This window comes from Maylandia zebra, linkage group LG7, assembly GCF_041146795.1.
Source record: "Maylandia zebra isolate NMK-2024a linkage group LG7, Mzebra_GT3a, whole genome shotgun sequence".
In the NCBI taxonomy this organism is placed as follows: domain Eukaryota; kingdom Metazoa; phylum Chordata; class Actinopteri; order Cichliformes; family Cichlidae; genus Maylandia; species Maylandia zebra.
In genome coordinates, this window is record NC_135173.1 from 5,116,391 (window position 1) to 5,132,917 (window position 16,527).

A 16,527-nucleotide genomic window follows, 5' to 3' on the forward strand; every position below is an offset into this window, starting at 1 on the left:
TTTTCACATACAGATGAATGTTGGATGTCATCTTGGGATCATGGAACAGACGTTCATGTTCCACATCAAATGTGTAACCTTTATTGAAACAAGTACATACTATTCAAAGTTTACTGAATATGAATTTATTTGTACTTTTAAAATCATGTATTTTTTTAAAAAATATGACATATATAAGAACTTATGTTTACTAATGTGTTACATAGAAGCGTTTCAATAAGGAAAGATTATTAGAAAGGATGAAAATGATTTATCGATGAACAGAATATACACGGTTAGACTCCGATGGCCTATCTCAGCCGAATGGACCCTGGCTGTAAAAGGGATTAGAGCAGGACCCCCGGAGCTGAGATGAAGGTGGCTTGAATGGAGTTTGAGTGATGAGAGGTGGAGGTGGGCGGCACAAAGGCATCTGCAAAGGAGAATGACAGTAAACTAACTGAAGTAGGTAAAAATGTCAACAAACCTTGCTACTGGTTATAATAACCCAGATAAAATTAAGTAAAGTTTTTGTAAAACTAAGTGCAAATAATCAAGAAAAAATATGTACAAAAAAAAAATAATTATTCGTATATTCGTTTTGTTTTATACAACTATACATGAAATGTGTCAGAAATGAGGAAAATTAGAGGGGGGAAATGCAAACATGCAAATCATAAAATGTAATATTTTGGGGTCTTTTTTTAAAGATAATATAGTTTTGTATCTTTGCCATGAAATTTACAGTTATTTATACATGATGTTGAAACTAATAAATAAATAATAATATTAGTATTGTGTTCAGGTACAGAGTTTATTGAGTTTCAAAGTTAGTAAGTTAGAAAGTGACTTTCATTTCTACAAAAATGATAAACGTGTGGGTTTCCGTTGTTGACGTAATATTGGACCTGGAAGTTCAACGGTTTGCTTCTTTGCGCATGCGTCCTCAGAGCTATGACAAATTGTACCGCTCCTCGGTATACGCCCGTATATTACAGTATGAGGAGCGCAGAGTATGGTATTGACTTAGACTGATAAAAATATCATGACCCGGTTCTTCAGCGGTCACATTTGCTAAGTTAGCCGTTACCGTTGGCGCAGCTAAAGCTAGCTCGGCCGTGTCTGTTGTTGTTGTTGTTTACACGTCGTCTTTTCCACTAAAGTGCCTGAAACAATGCAGAGAGTGAGATATTTAAAGAGTGGCTGGCAGCTGCTGAAATCAAGCTGCGAGGGAGCAGCAAAGCAAGCGAACACCCAGTCTTCGGCCTCAAGATGTTATAGCCATGTAAGTCAACGCTTTGTACAAACTGTATTAACGAGAGTGGAGAAGGGAGTGCTGATTGAAAGCACGGTGGCGCTCCATCCCATTTCAGTGCTACCTGTCAAAGAAATGTATCCTGACAGAAGAGTATTCAATCTCAAGTTATCCAAATTTTTTTTTTTAACATTTTCTGCTCAGCCATCTTTGACTTAAATATAAATATTCTAATCTAAAGTTTGGAAATATCCGGTGATTTCTGTGAAGTTTTAGTCTCTTTTGTTAAAGCCCATTCACCCACTTTCAAATCTTTTTCCACACTTTGAAATCTCAGACCATGTTTGAACACAACTTCACATTTGTCTCATGTGTCTGGGTATTGGCTAACTAAAAAAGTCAAGCAGTCCTGCAGAGTGCCATATTTGAAAACTGCTAATAAAAAATCACATTGGAAAGAGGACTCACAATTTCTGAATGACGTAGTTGTATTTTACAAGAAGAAGCACTCAGAGTGCAAACCTCCACCAAGGCTACCCGCTATTAAGGGAAGTATTACATTTTGTATGTATGAATTTTGTTTTCTTTGTTTGTTTGTTTTTAAAAAAAAATTATTTTAAGAAGTTTGTAGTGCAGTAAAAATTAGGTAAAGGTAGGATTACAGATGTTTAATTTGATTATACAAATATTATGTAGGAGTGGGTAATGGATAATAGGTACTGACTTGCAGCTCTTTTTTCTTGATAATACTTTCTTTAACGATATAATACATTTTGGAGTCAACTCCACAAAGAAAGCTTGAGGTCAGAGGTCAAATATAACATCATTTGGATGCAGACTATATTATTTTTAGTCCCCATATACCAATATCATTTCCTAAATGTTGCCAATACAAACAATGGCAGTAGAATTCTAAACATAATTTTGAAGATAAAAGACTGAATGTTTGATGTTGTTTGACCTTGAAGGAGAGGCCAGAGGACAAATGTGCCACATTTTACATTTTTATAAAGTAATTTTTTATGTTTACAATGCACACCAAACTTGTAAGGGACTTATAAGGAATGCATGAATGTTTTTCATATTTTTATTTGTCAAACGCAGATCCTCAATAAATTTTATGGTAAGAAATGTGAAAGAACTTTGAGATATTTATATTTGAATATTTCCTTAGATTTCAGTGTGTGAAAAAAGTGAGTGGATGGGCTCTTTCTTAAACAATATCTAGGAAACTTTTTAATATAATAAGCTAAAATCTCAGAGCAATTATTATAAATATGTAGAAACTTACAAGATGGTGGAGCAAAAGGCCAGAGACTGAATGTCCCAGCAGGAGAGCATGCTGAGGCTACTCACTGCACACATTGATCATTGTATTTTTAGTATACTATAGTATATAGTACGGTATAGATTATTTTAGTATCTATTCATCAGTGTTCAATCACTAACTTTAATAAAACTATGCTGCATAGCTCATAGAAGCTGCAGTGGGATCAAAGTCTCACTCAGTTCAGTGTGCCTGCAGCGATGAGCTCTCAAAGACTGCTCAGAATGCAGTATCAGTTAATGAGTAACCTTATGTTGTCATACTACACATGTCCCCACTCTGTCGCCTGCTCCCTCCTCAGGCAAGCAGCTCCTTCGGGCTCCTCTTTGACATTGACGGGGTGCTGGTGAGAGGCAAGACTCCGATCCCTGCAGCCAAGCAGTGCTTCAAAAACCTGGTGGACCGCAGCGGAAAATACAAGGTCCCTGTGGTGTTTGTCACTAATGCTGGGAACTGCATGAGGCAGACAAAAGCGGAACATCTGTCACATCTGCTTGAGGTGGAGGTAAATTGAGAGCCTTTTAAAACATTATCAGTTTGCTTTGTCTCGTGTATTTTGTTTTTAATATTCTTTGATATCAGCCATTTATTCTAGACTCTGTTTATCTCAGGTGTCTCCAGACCAGGTGATGCTATCCCATAGTCCTTTGCGAATGTTTACCCAGTTCCACAAAATGCGTGTGCTGGTCTCCGGACAGGGTCCAGTAGAGGAAGTCGCTCATAAGTATCCTGCAATAACTCGGGTAATCTGGTGCCTGCACTCTGGATGTTGACCTTTAAAGCTGAATGTTCTGTTTATTCACTTGTTTTTCTCCATGTTCCACTTTGTTATCAGTGTTTAATCGTTTCACCCTTTGTTCCCTTTACTGCTTGACAGTCTCTGTGAAGCCCTTCAACAGATTTTTTTGTTTTTTGAGTTAGTGGGATTTTGTTTTTAATTCAAGTCAAACATTGTTATTTGAAATATAAAGAAATGCAGTAAATTAAACATTGGAAAACATGTTACAAAAAAACACCAAATACCCAAAACACTGTTAAGATTTTCTACATATTTCCAGCTTGTAATTCCTGCTCAACCGGTTTGACTTTAACTCGCCAAACTTCAGCCTGGGCTTTCAGGATGTTGTTACTATAGATGTGCTCAGAGAAGCGTACCCAGTCCTAGATGTTGTGGATCACAATAGAAGACCCAAAGATGTTGTAAGTAATACTGTTTAATCCATTTATGTTCAGTTCAGTTACACGTCTTCCCAACTTTGCACAATGTCCTTCAGGTGCCGCCCACTAAAGGTTTACGGCCAATAGATGGTATGTTTCCTTTGCGCAGTCATTACATAATCCCTGAGAATTAATGATTTTCTGGTAATGTGGCCTAATTGTATGTTTTGTTTTTATTTGGTCCTGCAGCTGTTGTTTTATTTGGTGAGCCTATTAGATGGGAGACCAACCTCCAGCTTATTGTTGACGTGCTGCTAACTGGTGGGAACCCAGGCAGCACTTGGAGTTCAGCGCATTATCCTCACATCCCCGTCCTGGCATGTAACATGGACCTGCTGTGGATGGCAGAGGCCTGGAATCCCCGGTACACATCAACACCACAGTCTGAAATATTACAACCTTCAAATTTTACAGTATTCTTGTTATACAGTGCCATGGAAAAGCACTATTATCAAAACCTACCTGGCCCTGTGTGAAAAAGTGATCGATCTCTCATTAAATCATGAATTACTTTTGAGTAACCACATTTGAGAGCTGAGTTCAACTTCACCAGCCACAGTGGCCTGATTACTGAGAAACCTGTTGAATAAAGAAACCTCTTCAATAGAAGTTAAGTGAATTAGGCAAAATTATTCAAGAAAGCAACACATCATGCCACACTCTGAAGAAACCACTAAGAAACAAAGTCATTGACATTATCAGTCTAGAAAGGGGTACAAAGGCAAATCATAGTGAAAGCTATGAGAGAAAACGTGGAACACAGGTGAACCTTCCCAAGAGTGCCCGGCGTACCAAAATGATCCCAGGAGTGCATCACCTATCCAGCAGGTCACAAAAGAACCCAGAACAACATCTAAAGGACGTCCAGCAGGACAATGATCCAAAACACACCAGCAAGTGCACCTCTGAATGGCTAAAAAAACAAAACAAAATGAAGATCATGGAGTGGTCTATTCAAAGTCCAGACTTAATTCCAATTAAGATTCTTTGGCATCTGAACTTAAACGGGCAGTTCATCCTTGAAAACCCTCTGATGTGCCTGAATTAAAACAATTATTTAAAGAGGAGTTGCACAAAGCTCCTCCACAAATGCTTGCTTGCCAAGTGTGTCACAACCAGTTATTAGATTTAGGTTTTTTTATATTGGACCAAGTTGGCTTTGATAGCTTTTCCCTTAATAAATGAAATCATTTAAAAAACTGCATTTTGTATTTACTCAGGTTATGCCCAATATTAAAATTAGTTCGATCTGTAACGTTAAAGTCACAAATATGACAATGTGCAAAAAACTAAGAAAGGGAACAAAACAAAAAATTTCTCACAATACTGTATTTTCTGTTCCTTGCATCACAGGTTTGGTCATGGTATGTTCCTGGTGTGCTTAGAGTCTCTGTACAAGAAGGTCACAGGATACAAACTCAAGTACGAGGCTCTGATTGGGAAGCCCAGTGTGGTGACTTATAACTACGCTGAGCTGCTGATTAGACAACAGGCTGAAAGACTTGGCTGGAACACGCCTGTGAAGAGGGTGTATGCTATAGGGTGAGTTTTTCAGTCTACATTTAACACTTAAAAATTCAGTTTAAAAAATAATTTGAACTGAGTCCTTTTTTTTTTTATAGTGATAATCCCATGGCCGACATATATGGCGCCAACCTCTACAATCGCTACCTCCAGTCTTCTCGTCACACCAAGGCACAGATGCAGGCTCAGAGTGCTGGTGGAAGTATAGATCCCTCAGCTGTTGATGACACCCCTAAAATGACATCAGCAGAACTAGGTGGAGCTTCACGTGTGGTAGAAAGGGATCTCCCTGAGGGATGTAGCTCAATCCTGGTGTGCACAGGAGTGTACAGCAAAGACCAACAGGAGCTGCTCTCAGACCCAACGAAAACAGTCACAGAACAACGCATCTTCCATGGTCACAGAGACTTCCGCTTCGATCCCAGCCTCACTCAACCATCCTTCGTGGTGCATGATGTGAAGGAGGCGGTTGAGTTGGTATTTAAGCAGGAAGGCTGGCCACTACAGTAGGGGTCTCCATCTCATAGTCTGACCTTTCACCATTAGCAACAGGTTATCAAACCATTCCCTTGATTATTACAGGGGAGAAGTAGGTGTTACTATGTTATAACGAGCCATAGAGTCAGCTGTAAAAAGGAATAATATCAAATACATAGAAGTTGCATTTTAAATCAGTCATCCATAATAGTGCATCAGACCACTGCTGAATTCTTTTAAAAAAGTTTAAGTTTTCAATAATAGACATCACTGTTTCTGAGTCAAGGAATTCAGGTTTTTGAGTACATACATTAAGTTGTTGAATTACACATTTTAGTACTTTAAGTATTGGTAAGCTCATGAGTGGATTTCAGGTGGAATTCCTCCACAGTTACATCTTTCCAGCAAGTTTAGACTGATTCAGAAAGAGCTGTACAAAGACACAGTTTTGTGACATTACTATTTCAGGCATTTGCACAGTCAAAAAAAAGACACCCCTATAGGTCCTAATTTGTTTTTACTGCTGTCATATTTTACCTAATTATTTTTTTTAAACATGAATTTATAAGCTCTATTTAAGTTGCCAGCTATGAGTGTATTACATCATTTTTTTTACTTTAGCCAGCAGCATGTTAAATTTTATTTTGAAAAAAACTAGTCTTATTTTCTGAAGTTGGTGGAATTTAACAGTAGGGTTTTTCACATAATGAATAGTGAATGTCTGTTAGAAGACTGCAGTTATAGTTACAGCGCCACTGAAAATACAGTTTTTACATTTGTAACTGGTTTAACAATGTGTGATTTGCAGGTGACTTAAACCTGTGGCATTGTACTTCAAAAGCCATATGATGTGAAAGAACCTTAAAAAAAGGGATTAAAATGACACAAGGCTACATGTAAAACTGTAGTGTTTACTGTGCTGGAGTCTGTGTACAGAGTCCTCTGGCAGAGGAGTGGTTTGTCATCACATTCATTATCCTTAGAATAATATTACAACATGTTAAATATTAAAAAGTCAAAACATACAAAACCAGTATTCACACACACGTTGCAACACACAGTTTCTCTTTAAATAACATCCCATTCTCTGGTAGAGAAACAGGTAAATTGAGTATTCAGGCCTCCATTCCCACTCTTCAAGTGACTCCCTGCTTCAGCCTTCTCGGCACCCACACTTTTTATCTGTAACCACGGCACTAGGAACCGGGTGAGAGTTGTTACTCAGCATGAACTGAGGAGAGTTTTCAGAGGACTCGTTTATGATGGTCATACCATTGCGTGCCATTAGTTCTCGAGCCATAAGAATGAAGGCAGCCTCTATGTTCTGGGCCTCCTTGGCTGAGGTTTCCAGAGCAGCCAGCACACCACTGTCTTCTGCCAGATTGCAAGCATCCTCGAAGAGCACCTGTCTCTTAGTGTGGAGATCTGACTTATTACCTGCAGTGGTGAACAGAACCAGAGTTGGTAAAAACAGAAGTGAAGCAGATATTTGCAGCTATGATTTGTATCATTTTCAGTTAAATTATTCTTTTAGTGCAATACTTACTACAACCAAGTCTTCAGATCACATTTAAACTTTACCCGTCAAAAACATGGGGCATGTTTCTGACTTTTTGGAATTATATCTTTCCCAACAAACTTAGTAGACTTTAACTATAAGATACATTTTTTTAGGGTTAATACAGACAACAGTCACACACCGGAATCGCTGTTTTAGCACATTATGCATATGTCTTTGGTCTGTAGGTGGACGTTACACGATACACTACCTACAGAGACACAAGAAGAATATCTAAACTCTACATAAAAATACTCTCCCTCACTGGCATGCTCTTTCATGTCATTGACCTATTGCAAATTAATACAACAATACTGCATTCAGTTAGTGAGATCAGGATTTGATCTAATCATGAAAATATGGATTTATCCTGCCTTGTATCAACAGCTAAAGCTGCTGGTGTGACATTGTTTGGGATATTTTCTTGGCACATATTGTTAACACATTGTTAAACAACACAGTCTACTTCAGTCTTTTTGGTGACCATGTTCATCCCTTTATTAGCACAATCTACGGATCTGCTAATGACTTTGCAAGTGACTTTTGTCTTGTTGTTTGAATTGATTTTGTAACATGTTTTTTGTGACAATATCTACAACTCAAAAATATATTCTGCTCTGTGCAGACAGTTTACATACCAATGAGTATCAGCACCACACTGGCAGCTCCGTACAGCTCCACTTCCCTGATCCAGTGTGGAACCGATTCAAATGTGCTGCGTCGAGTGATGTCATAGGCCACCATCGCCCCATGGGCGCTGCGGTAGTAGCTTTGAGTTATGGTGCGGAAACGCTCCTGTCCCGCAGTGTCCCACACCTGCATCTGCAAAACACAGATAACACAAATATGGGTTAACCGGTTATACAGAATAGGTTAAGGATCAACAGCGTACAACTCTTAAGTTATTCAAGTATGATGTCAGGTTTGTCTGCTGTTTGCAGTTGTTTCTGAACAAATGTCTGCAAATGTCTAAACAGAATTATAAACTAGCAGCTAATAAATCAACACACCCAGAAAGCTAACAGAAACACCGAGGATACTACAGACAGCTTGTCAGCCCCTCCCCTTTCTCTGAAGAAATAAAACAAAAGGAATTCTTTACTTTAAGACAAGAGTGCACCCACACGGATCTCATAAATTGCACACACCTAAATATGTGGACAGGACTGCACTATCAGCTGTGATGCAAGTGCTTAAAATAAAAGTCATCTACCTTCACCTTCTTGCCATCAATGTCCAGGGTACGAACAGTAAAGTCAACACCAATGGTGTTTTGTTGCTTTTCGATGAAGATGCCAGATTTGAAGCTTTGCACCACGCAGGTCTTCCCAACATCTGAGTCACCAACCAAGATGATTTTAAAAAGAAAGTCAAAAGAGTCTTCAATCTCTGGCCCAGCAGTCTGCATGGTGACAAGAGGAACAGAGAGAGGGAAAAAAAACACTATCGCTGTAAGACGAGACCCAATACCTTTGGGCCTCAGTGCAAATGAACCGGTCCCTTCCAAGTTGTGTCAATAAGAACTTAGAATATTTACACAAACAGCAGTCACATCCTTGAGAAAGAAAGGGAAAAATCAATTGTCTACTGGCAGAAGTAACACAGACAGTTTGATCCCTGGTGAAAGATCCATCCAGAGCTCAATAAAAAGTAAAGGTTCTGTCAAATCTAATCTGTCAAATCTAGTGAAGCAGCTTGCTTTTTTCTTCTGCTATCTTAAACCCATTCTTTAACCTTTGTTCAACAATCAGAAAAGATTACACAATCAGCTCAGGTATTCCATAGCAGGGATAAAAATCAATATTCCTTGAGACAGACTAGTCAGAATCCAAAAGCTGTTTCTTCATCAGGAGTTTGTTTCCATATCTACATTACACCAGTAGTCACATTCTTGAAACACTAGTAGATTCTGTCCTTCTGCCCTTTAGACTGTCACTCTGTGTGCTTGCTACACCCCTGCGCCACTCAGTTTACTTCTGAGGCAGTATAAGACACGCCTCCTACCTGTGTTGGAAGTTGTGATTTCCAACTGCCAGCCCACCTGCACCACTGCATCTTGGGATATGGATTTTCTTTGTATGTTTAACAGGACTCAATACCTGAAAGAGCCAGACAGCAATCATTCATTACCAAAGGCTCTTAAAGATCGAGCTAAAATGAGTAGCTAGAACTTACCGTAAATTATAGGAGTGAACAAAAGTGTTGAAGGTTCACTCTGAGTGCAGACTTCCCATTTTAAGAGGGTGTGACTGCTACACTTGCAGCCATGCAACTATAAAAATCAGTATTTAAGCATGTGGGCATGGTCAAGATAACCTGCGGAAGTGCAAACTGAGCATCAGAATAGGCCAGAACGGTGATTTAAGTGACTTTGAATGTGGTATGATTATTGGTCCAATACAGGCTGGCCTGAGTGCTCTTATGGTGACGTCTTCCAGCAGGGTAATGCACCAGGCAAAATCATTTCAAACTGGATTCTTGAACATGACGGTGAATTCACTATATTCAAATGGCCTTCACAGTCAACAGATGTCAATCCAGAAGAACACCTTTAGGATGTGGTGGAAAGGGACATTTGAACAATTAATGCAGTTCTGGGGGCAAAATGAGCTCCAATCCAGTACTAGCAAATATACCTAATAAAGTTCACTGAGAGTGTATGTTAAATTTGTTGGATTTACTTTATTTCTAATAATTTCTCTGGTTTTGCAGTGCTGGGTTCTCCAAGCAATGATATGGTCTGCCAGCATATAACGAGCAAAAGAGGTGTCTTTGAACGCATCACTATTTAATACAGAAAGTGCTGATTGGGAGATACCACGTATTCCAAGATCATAGGAAGATAGCTGGAGTCATTTATGTTAAATGCATTTATTTTCTGTGTCTCCTCAGTAAGGTATTTAGTTGTTCTTTTAATTACTGTTAGGTTAGAGTAACAATTAAATTAAAGCTTGATTTTGCTTCTCTAATATTAGTTGATTAGCTTTGTTCCCTTGTGTCTAAATTGGTCCGATCAGCAGGTATTTAAGATCCCCTTTCCTTCTCATCTGATCAGTTTTGGTTGCTTGGATTGGTTTGAGCATTGATGTTATTTTATCTCATGTTGCTTCTTACTTTTTAAGTTGTAACATTACTGTTTGACTTTTTCTTCTAAGGATAAAATAAAGCACTTTTTTCTCAAATTTCTGTGTCCCTGTGACTAACCTTTCATGTGGAGAAAGGTTTTATTTACAAGGCTTCAAATACCTTAGAGCAAACAGCCTACACCCTTACACCCAATAAAACTACTCACGACAAAATGTAATCACGTTACATCTTTGTTTTAACAGCTGCCCACCCCACAATGATTAACAATTAAAGAAAACATAAGCTCTTCTCCCTGATTACAACCAGCTAACACATTCCAGAGCAATCAGGAAACTGTAAAGAGTTAACCACAAAATGAACAAGAAGAAACTACACAAAAATACACCAGAAAAGCATAATTTAAATCATTTTACCTCAGGCTTCACACATTGGCATCACAGTGAAATGCTAACACAGACTGAGCATACTGCTCTGAATCTCTCTCTCTCTCTTTCCACCCCCTCACTACATTCTGTCGTCATCTCAGCCCACAGAAGAACAAGGCACAGCTGGACACAGAACAATGTGTGAAGTGTGAGGGGCACTTGACCAAGCTGGGTCTATCTTTGGCTGTGACCACCAGCCACCTTCTTTCTGTCATGCGGGTGGTGCCTTATTTGTTCAGTGCAATGAAACGTGGTTTTGTTGACCACAGAATGAATGAGACCGAAACAGATCTTTGACTGTGCCACATTTATCCAAATAAAAAAAATGTATTGCAGTACATCTACAGAAAATTGTATTCTGGACTTTTAAATATCTAGTCACACGAACATCATATCAAAATTTGAATAATTCCATTGATTTAAAAAAAAAAAAAAAAAAAACATAAACCAAATACGTCTTCACCACAACCACCTTAAGAGAACAAAAATCCTTGTGTGACTCAGCAGAGTCTTGGCCCAGAAGCTGTGGTGGTGCAGAAATCACAGTTAAGCCCGTAACTAAGCTGCCGCATCACAGTCATACACGTCAACCTGCTGTGTCATCTCTTCTGCTGCAAATGTGCTGGACTCTGAGTCTTTCTCAGCCTAAATGTGTTGCTGAGGCTCTGTTGACTTTTTCTCTGTTTCAGAGGTTTCTTGCTTGATGTCTCGAGGGAGGATGGTTCTGGAGGAGGGACATGGATTGGCTTCCAGGGGATTGGATTGACAAAACTGGGCGATGGGTAGGATTTGTCATACGGACCTAGAGAAAAACAATCCAATGCAACAGTGACACATAAATCTCTGGAAGTCTAATTAAACTAATGAGCTACCGTCTATCTACAGGAGCCTCCGGACTAAGACCACCAGGTACCGGAACAGCTTCTTCCCCACAGCTGTCAGACTCCTGAACTCTGCCTCCTGACATCTGACCCACGTTAAACTCATGGACTGAACATACACACACCCACAACCACCTACACACACACACACACACACACACACACACACAATGAACAACTGTACCCTCAAACACACAATAATAACATGGACTGAACCACCACTCACAACCACTAGCACTTTATATAGCCTCTGTAGAAATTATCCACATGTCTCACTTATCTTAACTGCACTACTGTATAATTCTGTGTAAATAATCATTCTGTACATACGATAACTTTTAACCCTAAAACTGTTTATAACTTGCATAGTTCACATTTCTGTATAACTGTATATCTCAGATTTCTGTATAGTTTTTCATATTTATATCCTGTTCATATCCTGTACATAGCTTGTACTCACTACAGCCTGTACATACTTATAGTTATAGAATATTCATAACATACTTCATACCGTGTACATTATAACATACCATAATAGACCCATTTCTGTAATATACTTACATATCTATATTATTGCTAATATATATTGTAATATATCTATATCATGGCTAAAGCACTTCTGGATGGATGCAAACTGCATTTCGTTGCCCTGTACCTGTGCATGTGCAATGACAACAAAGTTGAATTCTATTCTATTCTATGGAATGATTATGATGTTTGAGTAAAATAAACCCAATAACGCCAAGTTAATTCAAATAAACATACTTGATGGATAGCTGGGCTTTTTGGGACTAGCTTTGCTTTTTTCATTCGCCTTTGCCAGCCATTCCTTAAACTTCTCTTCAGCCCTCCTACGCCGCTCCATCTCCTGCTCCTCCTTCAGGGAGGCTTCCTCCTGTCAAAAAGATACAAAAGAAATCTCTGAGAAACCATTTGGAATTTAAAAAAGAAGAGACAGCTGAACGAGAGCCTGATTACTTTCTCCTTCTTTTCCTTTTCTATTTTTTCTTGGTTCTTTCTTTGCAGCCAGTCTTTGTACTTTTGTTGAGCTTTCTGTTCAGTCTCCCGCCGTCTCTCCTGCTGCCTCTGCATCTCCTCCTCCTCCTTTCTTTGTTTAAGAAGTTGCTCATGTCTCTCCTAGAATTATAACAAGAAACATAAAAGACTGTAGCGTAGCAGATAAGAAGATCAACACAACAATTTTACTTGAGAAGTTGTTTACCTGTTCTGTTTTAAGTTTTAGCCATTCTTGGATCTTGTTTTCCATGATGAGCTTTTTCTGTTCCTGCTCCCGTTCTTGTTTTTCTTTTCTTTCTTTTAGTAAGTGCTCCTAATATACGGGACACACGGAGCTTTTATTGGGGTGAAATGGTCACTACAACAAATTACAATCAGAATAAAAACACTTTTCTATTATGGGGATGGGACTAATGACTGCATGCCTTTTCTACTTTCTTTTCCTGCTTAAGACGCTCCTCTTTTGCTTTATTCACCAACCACATTTCCCACGCACTGAGGGTAGGTGAAGCTGCAGGCTGCTCCGAAATCGCTTTTGGTAGCTCACATCTATAAAATAAACGCAGATATAAAATTAGCTATGCCGCAAACAAGCCAGAACTAAAGCTGAACTAAAGCTTTACTGCAGCACCTGAATGGTGAAATACTGAGCCTGGAGTCATCCCTCTCTCTGGGGGAAGTGGTCTGCTGATCTGGGGTGGATCTCAGTTCTTCTTCGTCACTGTCGAAGCTGTCATGATAGATTGGAGAAAGCAGAGAAAAAGTGTCTTCTTCGTCGGATAGGATTCCGTCGCCAAAGTCCTTTGATGGATGGAAGTCTTTGAGAGGGGTCGAGCTGAAGCAGTTGGGTAGCCTCTCTCCAGACATCACTAGCCAGCAAATCTGTAGCGGACAGCACAAAAGCGAATAAAGTTCGCTAAGTCTTTTCTGTTTTCTTATGTAAAATGTAAAAGAAATGGGTAATGAGACACATAAATCTGAAATTCCAATGTCAGACACGGACGACGCTATATGAAAATATGTATTTAGCAGCATGCTAACGTTAGCTCAGCTCCTTAGCTCACTCCAACGACAACATAAACACATTTTGTGACATGCTATGAAACATTAGCAGAGCAAACTAGCTTACCGGAAAAAACAAATGCAAACTGGAGCTATTATGTTTAATTTTACAGGTTAACTGTCTCTTTCCAGGCCAGCTGGTCTCTTCTTCCAATCACGAGTTTGCAGCAGCGGAGGTTAGAAGTGATTTACAAACTTTTTCCCATGATACACCACGCCCCCACGCTGAGCTGGACGCTGTTGTCGTAACCATGGCGACACCACAAAAACGCACGTAGTTTAACAGTCCTAATCAACCTGCTCAAACTGCTTCACATTTCCACTTTTTATTTAAAGTAATAATGGTACAAAATCTCACGTTTGTATATTACTTCCCAGTTTAAATTACACTAAAATATAGGCCACTTTTTTTTTTTTTTGCTTTAAAGGACTAAATCCGAAAAGAAATTTAAACTTGTTAACTTAATTCTTGTTTTCTAAGGCATTAAGGATGTATACTATATATATACTACTATGTATACTACAACCGTTCCAATCTGGAAAAAAGTTCAAAGACATCATATGAAGCTCAAAATTACCATGACATTCATGTTTGTGATGAGTGTGTGATACACTGTGTGTAAACTTTTAGCTGTTTCTTCATTAAAAAAGGCAATTGGGACATTTAAATATGATAAAGCTTCAATCATTTTGTGAGGTTCATTAGAATGACTGCTTCTATCATATTTTATTACATGGGACATTCCTAAAGGTGGGGAAGACAGAGAAATCAGATATATTGATTGGACTATTGCTTCATTTCTGGTAGTATTATTGCAAGGTGCTTATCATTAAATGTTGTCAGCATATCAATAAAATGTAGATAAGTCTAAAAATAAGTCTATTAAGGACTGTAGACTTTGTACTTTAATGAATTCCAATGTTCAGTGCTTGTTTGGACAGCTAGTTCACCTCCTACAGTGATAAAATGCTGTCTGTCTCAGAGCTCCTTTAGTTGAAGTTAACCTGCACATGCACCCTGTCTCACTCTCACTTAACATTTTGAGTCTAATTACCAGCAGGCCAGTCAAAATGAGGTTGTACGGGGAAGTGAAGAGAAGAGCTGCTTTCACAGAGACATGTAATATTTTGTGAGTGTTTGTAAAACCTTCTGCACTTGTTTATTTTTTAATGTTACAATAATATTGTACGTTCCCACAATACAACTGTGATTATGTTAACTGAAAACAGTGAGCATGTCAGCAACCGTGGTTAACCTCAATCATGGAAAGATTAACCTTCAAAGGGAGACATTAGTTATTGGGCTTATTGTATTCCCAGAAACTAACTACTACTACTCCAGAGCTCCACTTAATAAACTGATTATATTTATCATCACATGACAGACCATTCATTGGCAACATTATTTAAGTCATTATTTATACCAGGTATCTTATAAGATGACTTGAAGTGAAATTGAACCCGTTTGATCTGGATAATAATGCTATCTTCACAGCATTAAAGATCATTATTTAAAAAAACAAAAATAAATAAATCAAACAGCCACATGTTTATCTTTGAAATATTAGAAATATTTTAGGGTTGTCCTCTAAATAGCTCCCATCCATCACTCCTCCCTTATATAGTTTTTCATAATGTGTGAAATCTGAGTAATACATCCACACTTCCCCGTAAAATAAAGATGGACGAATCAGGTATGGCCATTTGCAGAAAACAGGTGGGTGTGGCTGAGTATACGTGTCCAGTGTCAGAGTTACACCTGGTTGTGAGATTCCAGCTTCTGTTACTCCTTCCCGACAAGGGCAGCAGTTCTCATTCAAAGCTCTTTACCGACAGCATTCACCCCACCAAGCAGAAGAGCTGCCCGGGATGGTAGCAGGAGACTTCAGGAGACTCCCAGAGGGCAGAAGCCCACTGCGACGTATCTCCCACACGCCTCATCTAGACCAGAGACCACGAAAGAAGCCTCGCAAGAAGCTCCAAGTGATCATCTGTGTACTTCTTGTGGAGTTATTTGAAAGGTTCACTTTCTTTGGGATTGTATGTAACATGATTCTATTTTGCACTGTGAAGCTCGGATATGACAACTACCTCGCTGCAACAGTCAACCTGTGCTTCATAGGAGCCAGCACACTCACCCCTGTTCTGGTTGGCTGGTTTGCAGAAGCCTGTCTAGGAAGGACTAAGGTGCTATACGTGTGTGCGTTTCTTCATTTCTTTGGTAAGACACAAGGGATTAAAGGTTGACACAAGTTGGCTGCCAAGAATTTGAAGCCATATGACTTCTAAAACAGCGTTTACCATCTTGGACTGTATTATTGTGAAAAGCAAGACTAGAGTAAGATCTGATGTTAGGCGATGACAGCTGTTTATAATGTTGTAATATTATAATGTATTTATTTTTATTTTTAAATGGCAGGAAAACAGGTGGGCACCTTGTACTTCTTTTCATTTGTTTCAGTAATTTTTTTTTGACTACATATCTCATGAATGTATCAAATCAACCATTGCCAAAAAGAAAATATCACTCAGAATCATTAGATGCATCTGCCACTGTAGGTACAGCCATGTTGCCTGTGGTGGCATTTCCCTTTGAGGATTTCTACATCGACAGCCACCACATGACCCACCAGCTGGGGTCTCGGGAGCAGCAGATTCTTTTTTACACTGGCCTGCTGGCTGCTGCACTGGGCATCGGTGGCATCCGAGCTATCCTT

The 16,527-nt window shown here is 39.0% G+C and overlaps 3 protein-coding genes across 4 annotated transcripts; 1 reads left to right on the plus strand and 2 right to left on the minus strand.

Moving 5' to 3' along the window:
* The first annotated feature begins 884 nt into the window (after positions 1–884).
* Positions 885–6,682, plus strand: hdhd5 (haloacid dehalogenase like hydrolase domain containing 5). Its single transcript, XM_004570845.2, has 8 exons — positions 885–1,264; positions 2,863–3,066; positions 3,173–3,285; positions 3,668–3,761; positions 3,836–3,869; positions 3,969–4,143; positions 5,133–5,321; positions 5,402–6,682. Exons 1-8 carry the CDS (start codon positions 1,154–1,156, stop codon positions 5,811–5,813), a joined length of 1,332 nt encoding a protein of 443 aa, XP_004570902.1. The 5' UTR covers positions 885–1,153; the 3' UTR covers positions 5,814–6,682.
* Positions 6,678–9,435, minus strand: rab19 (RAB19, member RAS oncogene family). 2 transcript variants are annotated; one of them, XM_076885605.1, is made up of 4 exons: positions 9,343–9,435; positions 8,558–8,740; positions 7,977–8,160; positions 6,678–7,217 (listed from the first exon to the last, which is right to left on the minus strand). In XM_076885605.1, exons 1-4 carry the CDS (start codon positions 9,391–9,393, stop codon positions 6,934–6,936), a joined length of 702 nt encoding a protein of 233 aa, XP_076741720.1. In that variant the 5' UTR covers positions 9,394–9,435; the 3' UTR covers positions 6,678–6,933. The 2 variants fall into 2 exon arrangements, with proteins under 2 accessions (XP_076741720.1, XP_004570899.1); XM_004570842.3 differs by having other exon boundaries at positions 8,552–8,740.
* Positions 9,436–9,758: 323 nt separating this feature from the next.
* On the minus strand, positions 9,759–14,035 carry ccdc34 (coiled-coil domain containing 34). Its single transcript, XM_004570841.4, has 8 exons — positions 13,878–14,035; positions 13,380–13,630; positions 13,174–13,297; positions 12,954–13,061; positions 12,710–12,868; positions 12,497–12,626; positions 10,839–11,652; positions 9,759–9,887 (listed from the first exon to the last, which is right to left on the minus strand). The coding sequence occupies exons 2-7, from the start codon at positions 13,613–13,615 to the stop codon at positions 11,450–11,452; spliced, it is 960 nt and encodes a 319-aa protein (XP_004570898.1). The 5' UTR covers positions 13,616–13,630; positions 13,878–14,035; the 3' UTR covers positions 9,759–9,887; positions 10,839–11,449.
* Positions 14,036–16,527: the final 2,492 nt, after the last annotated feature.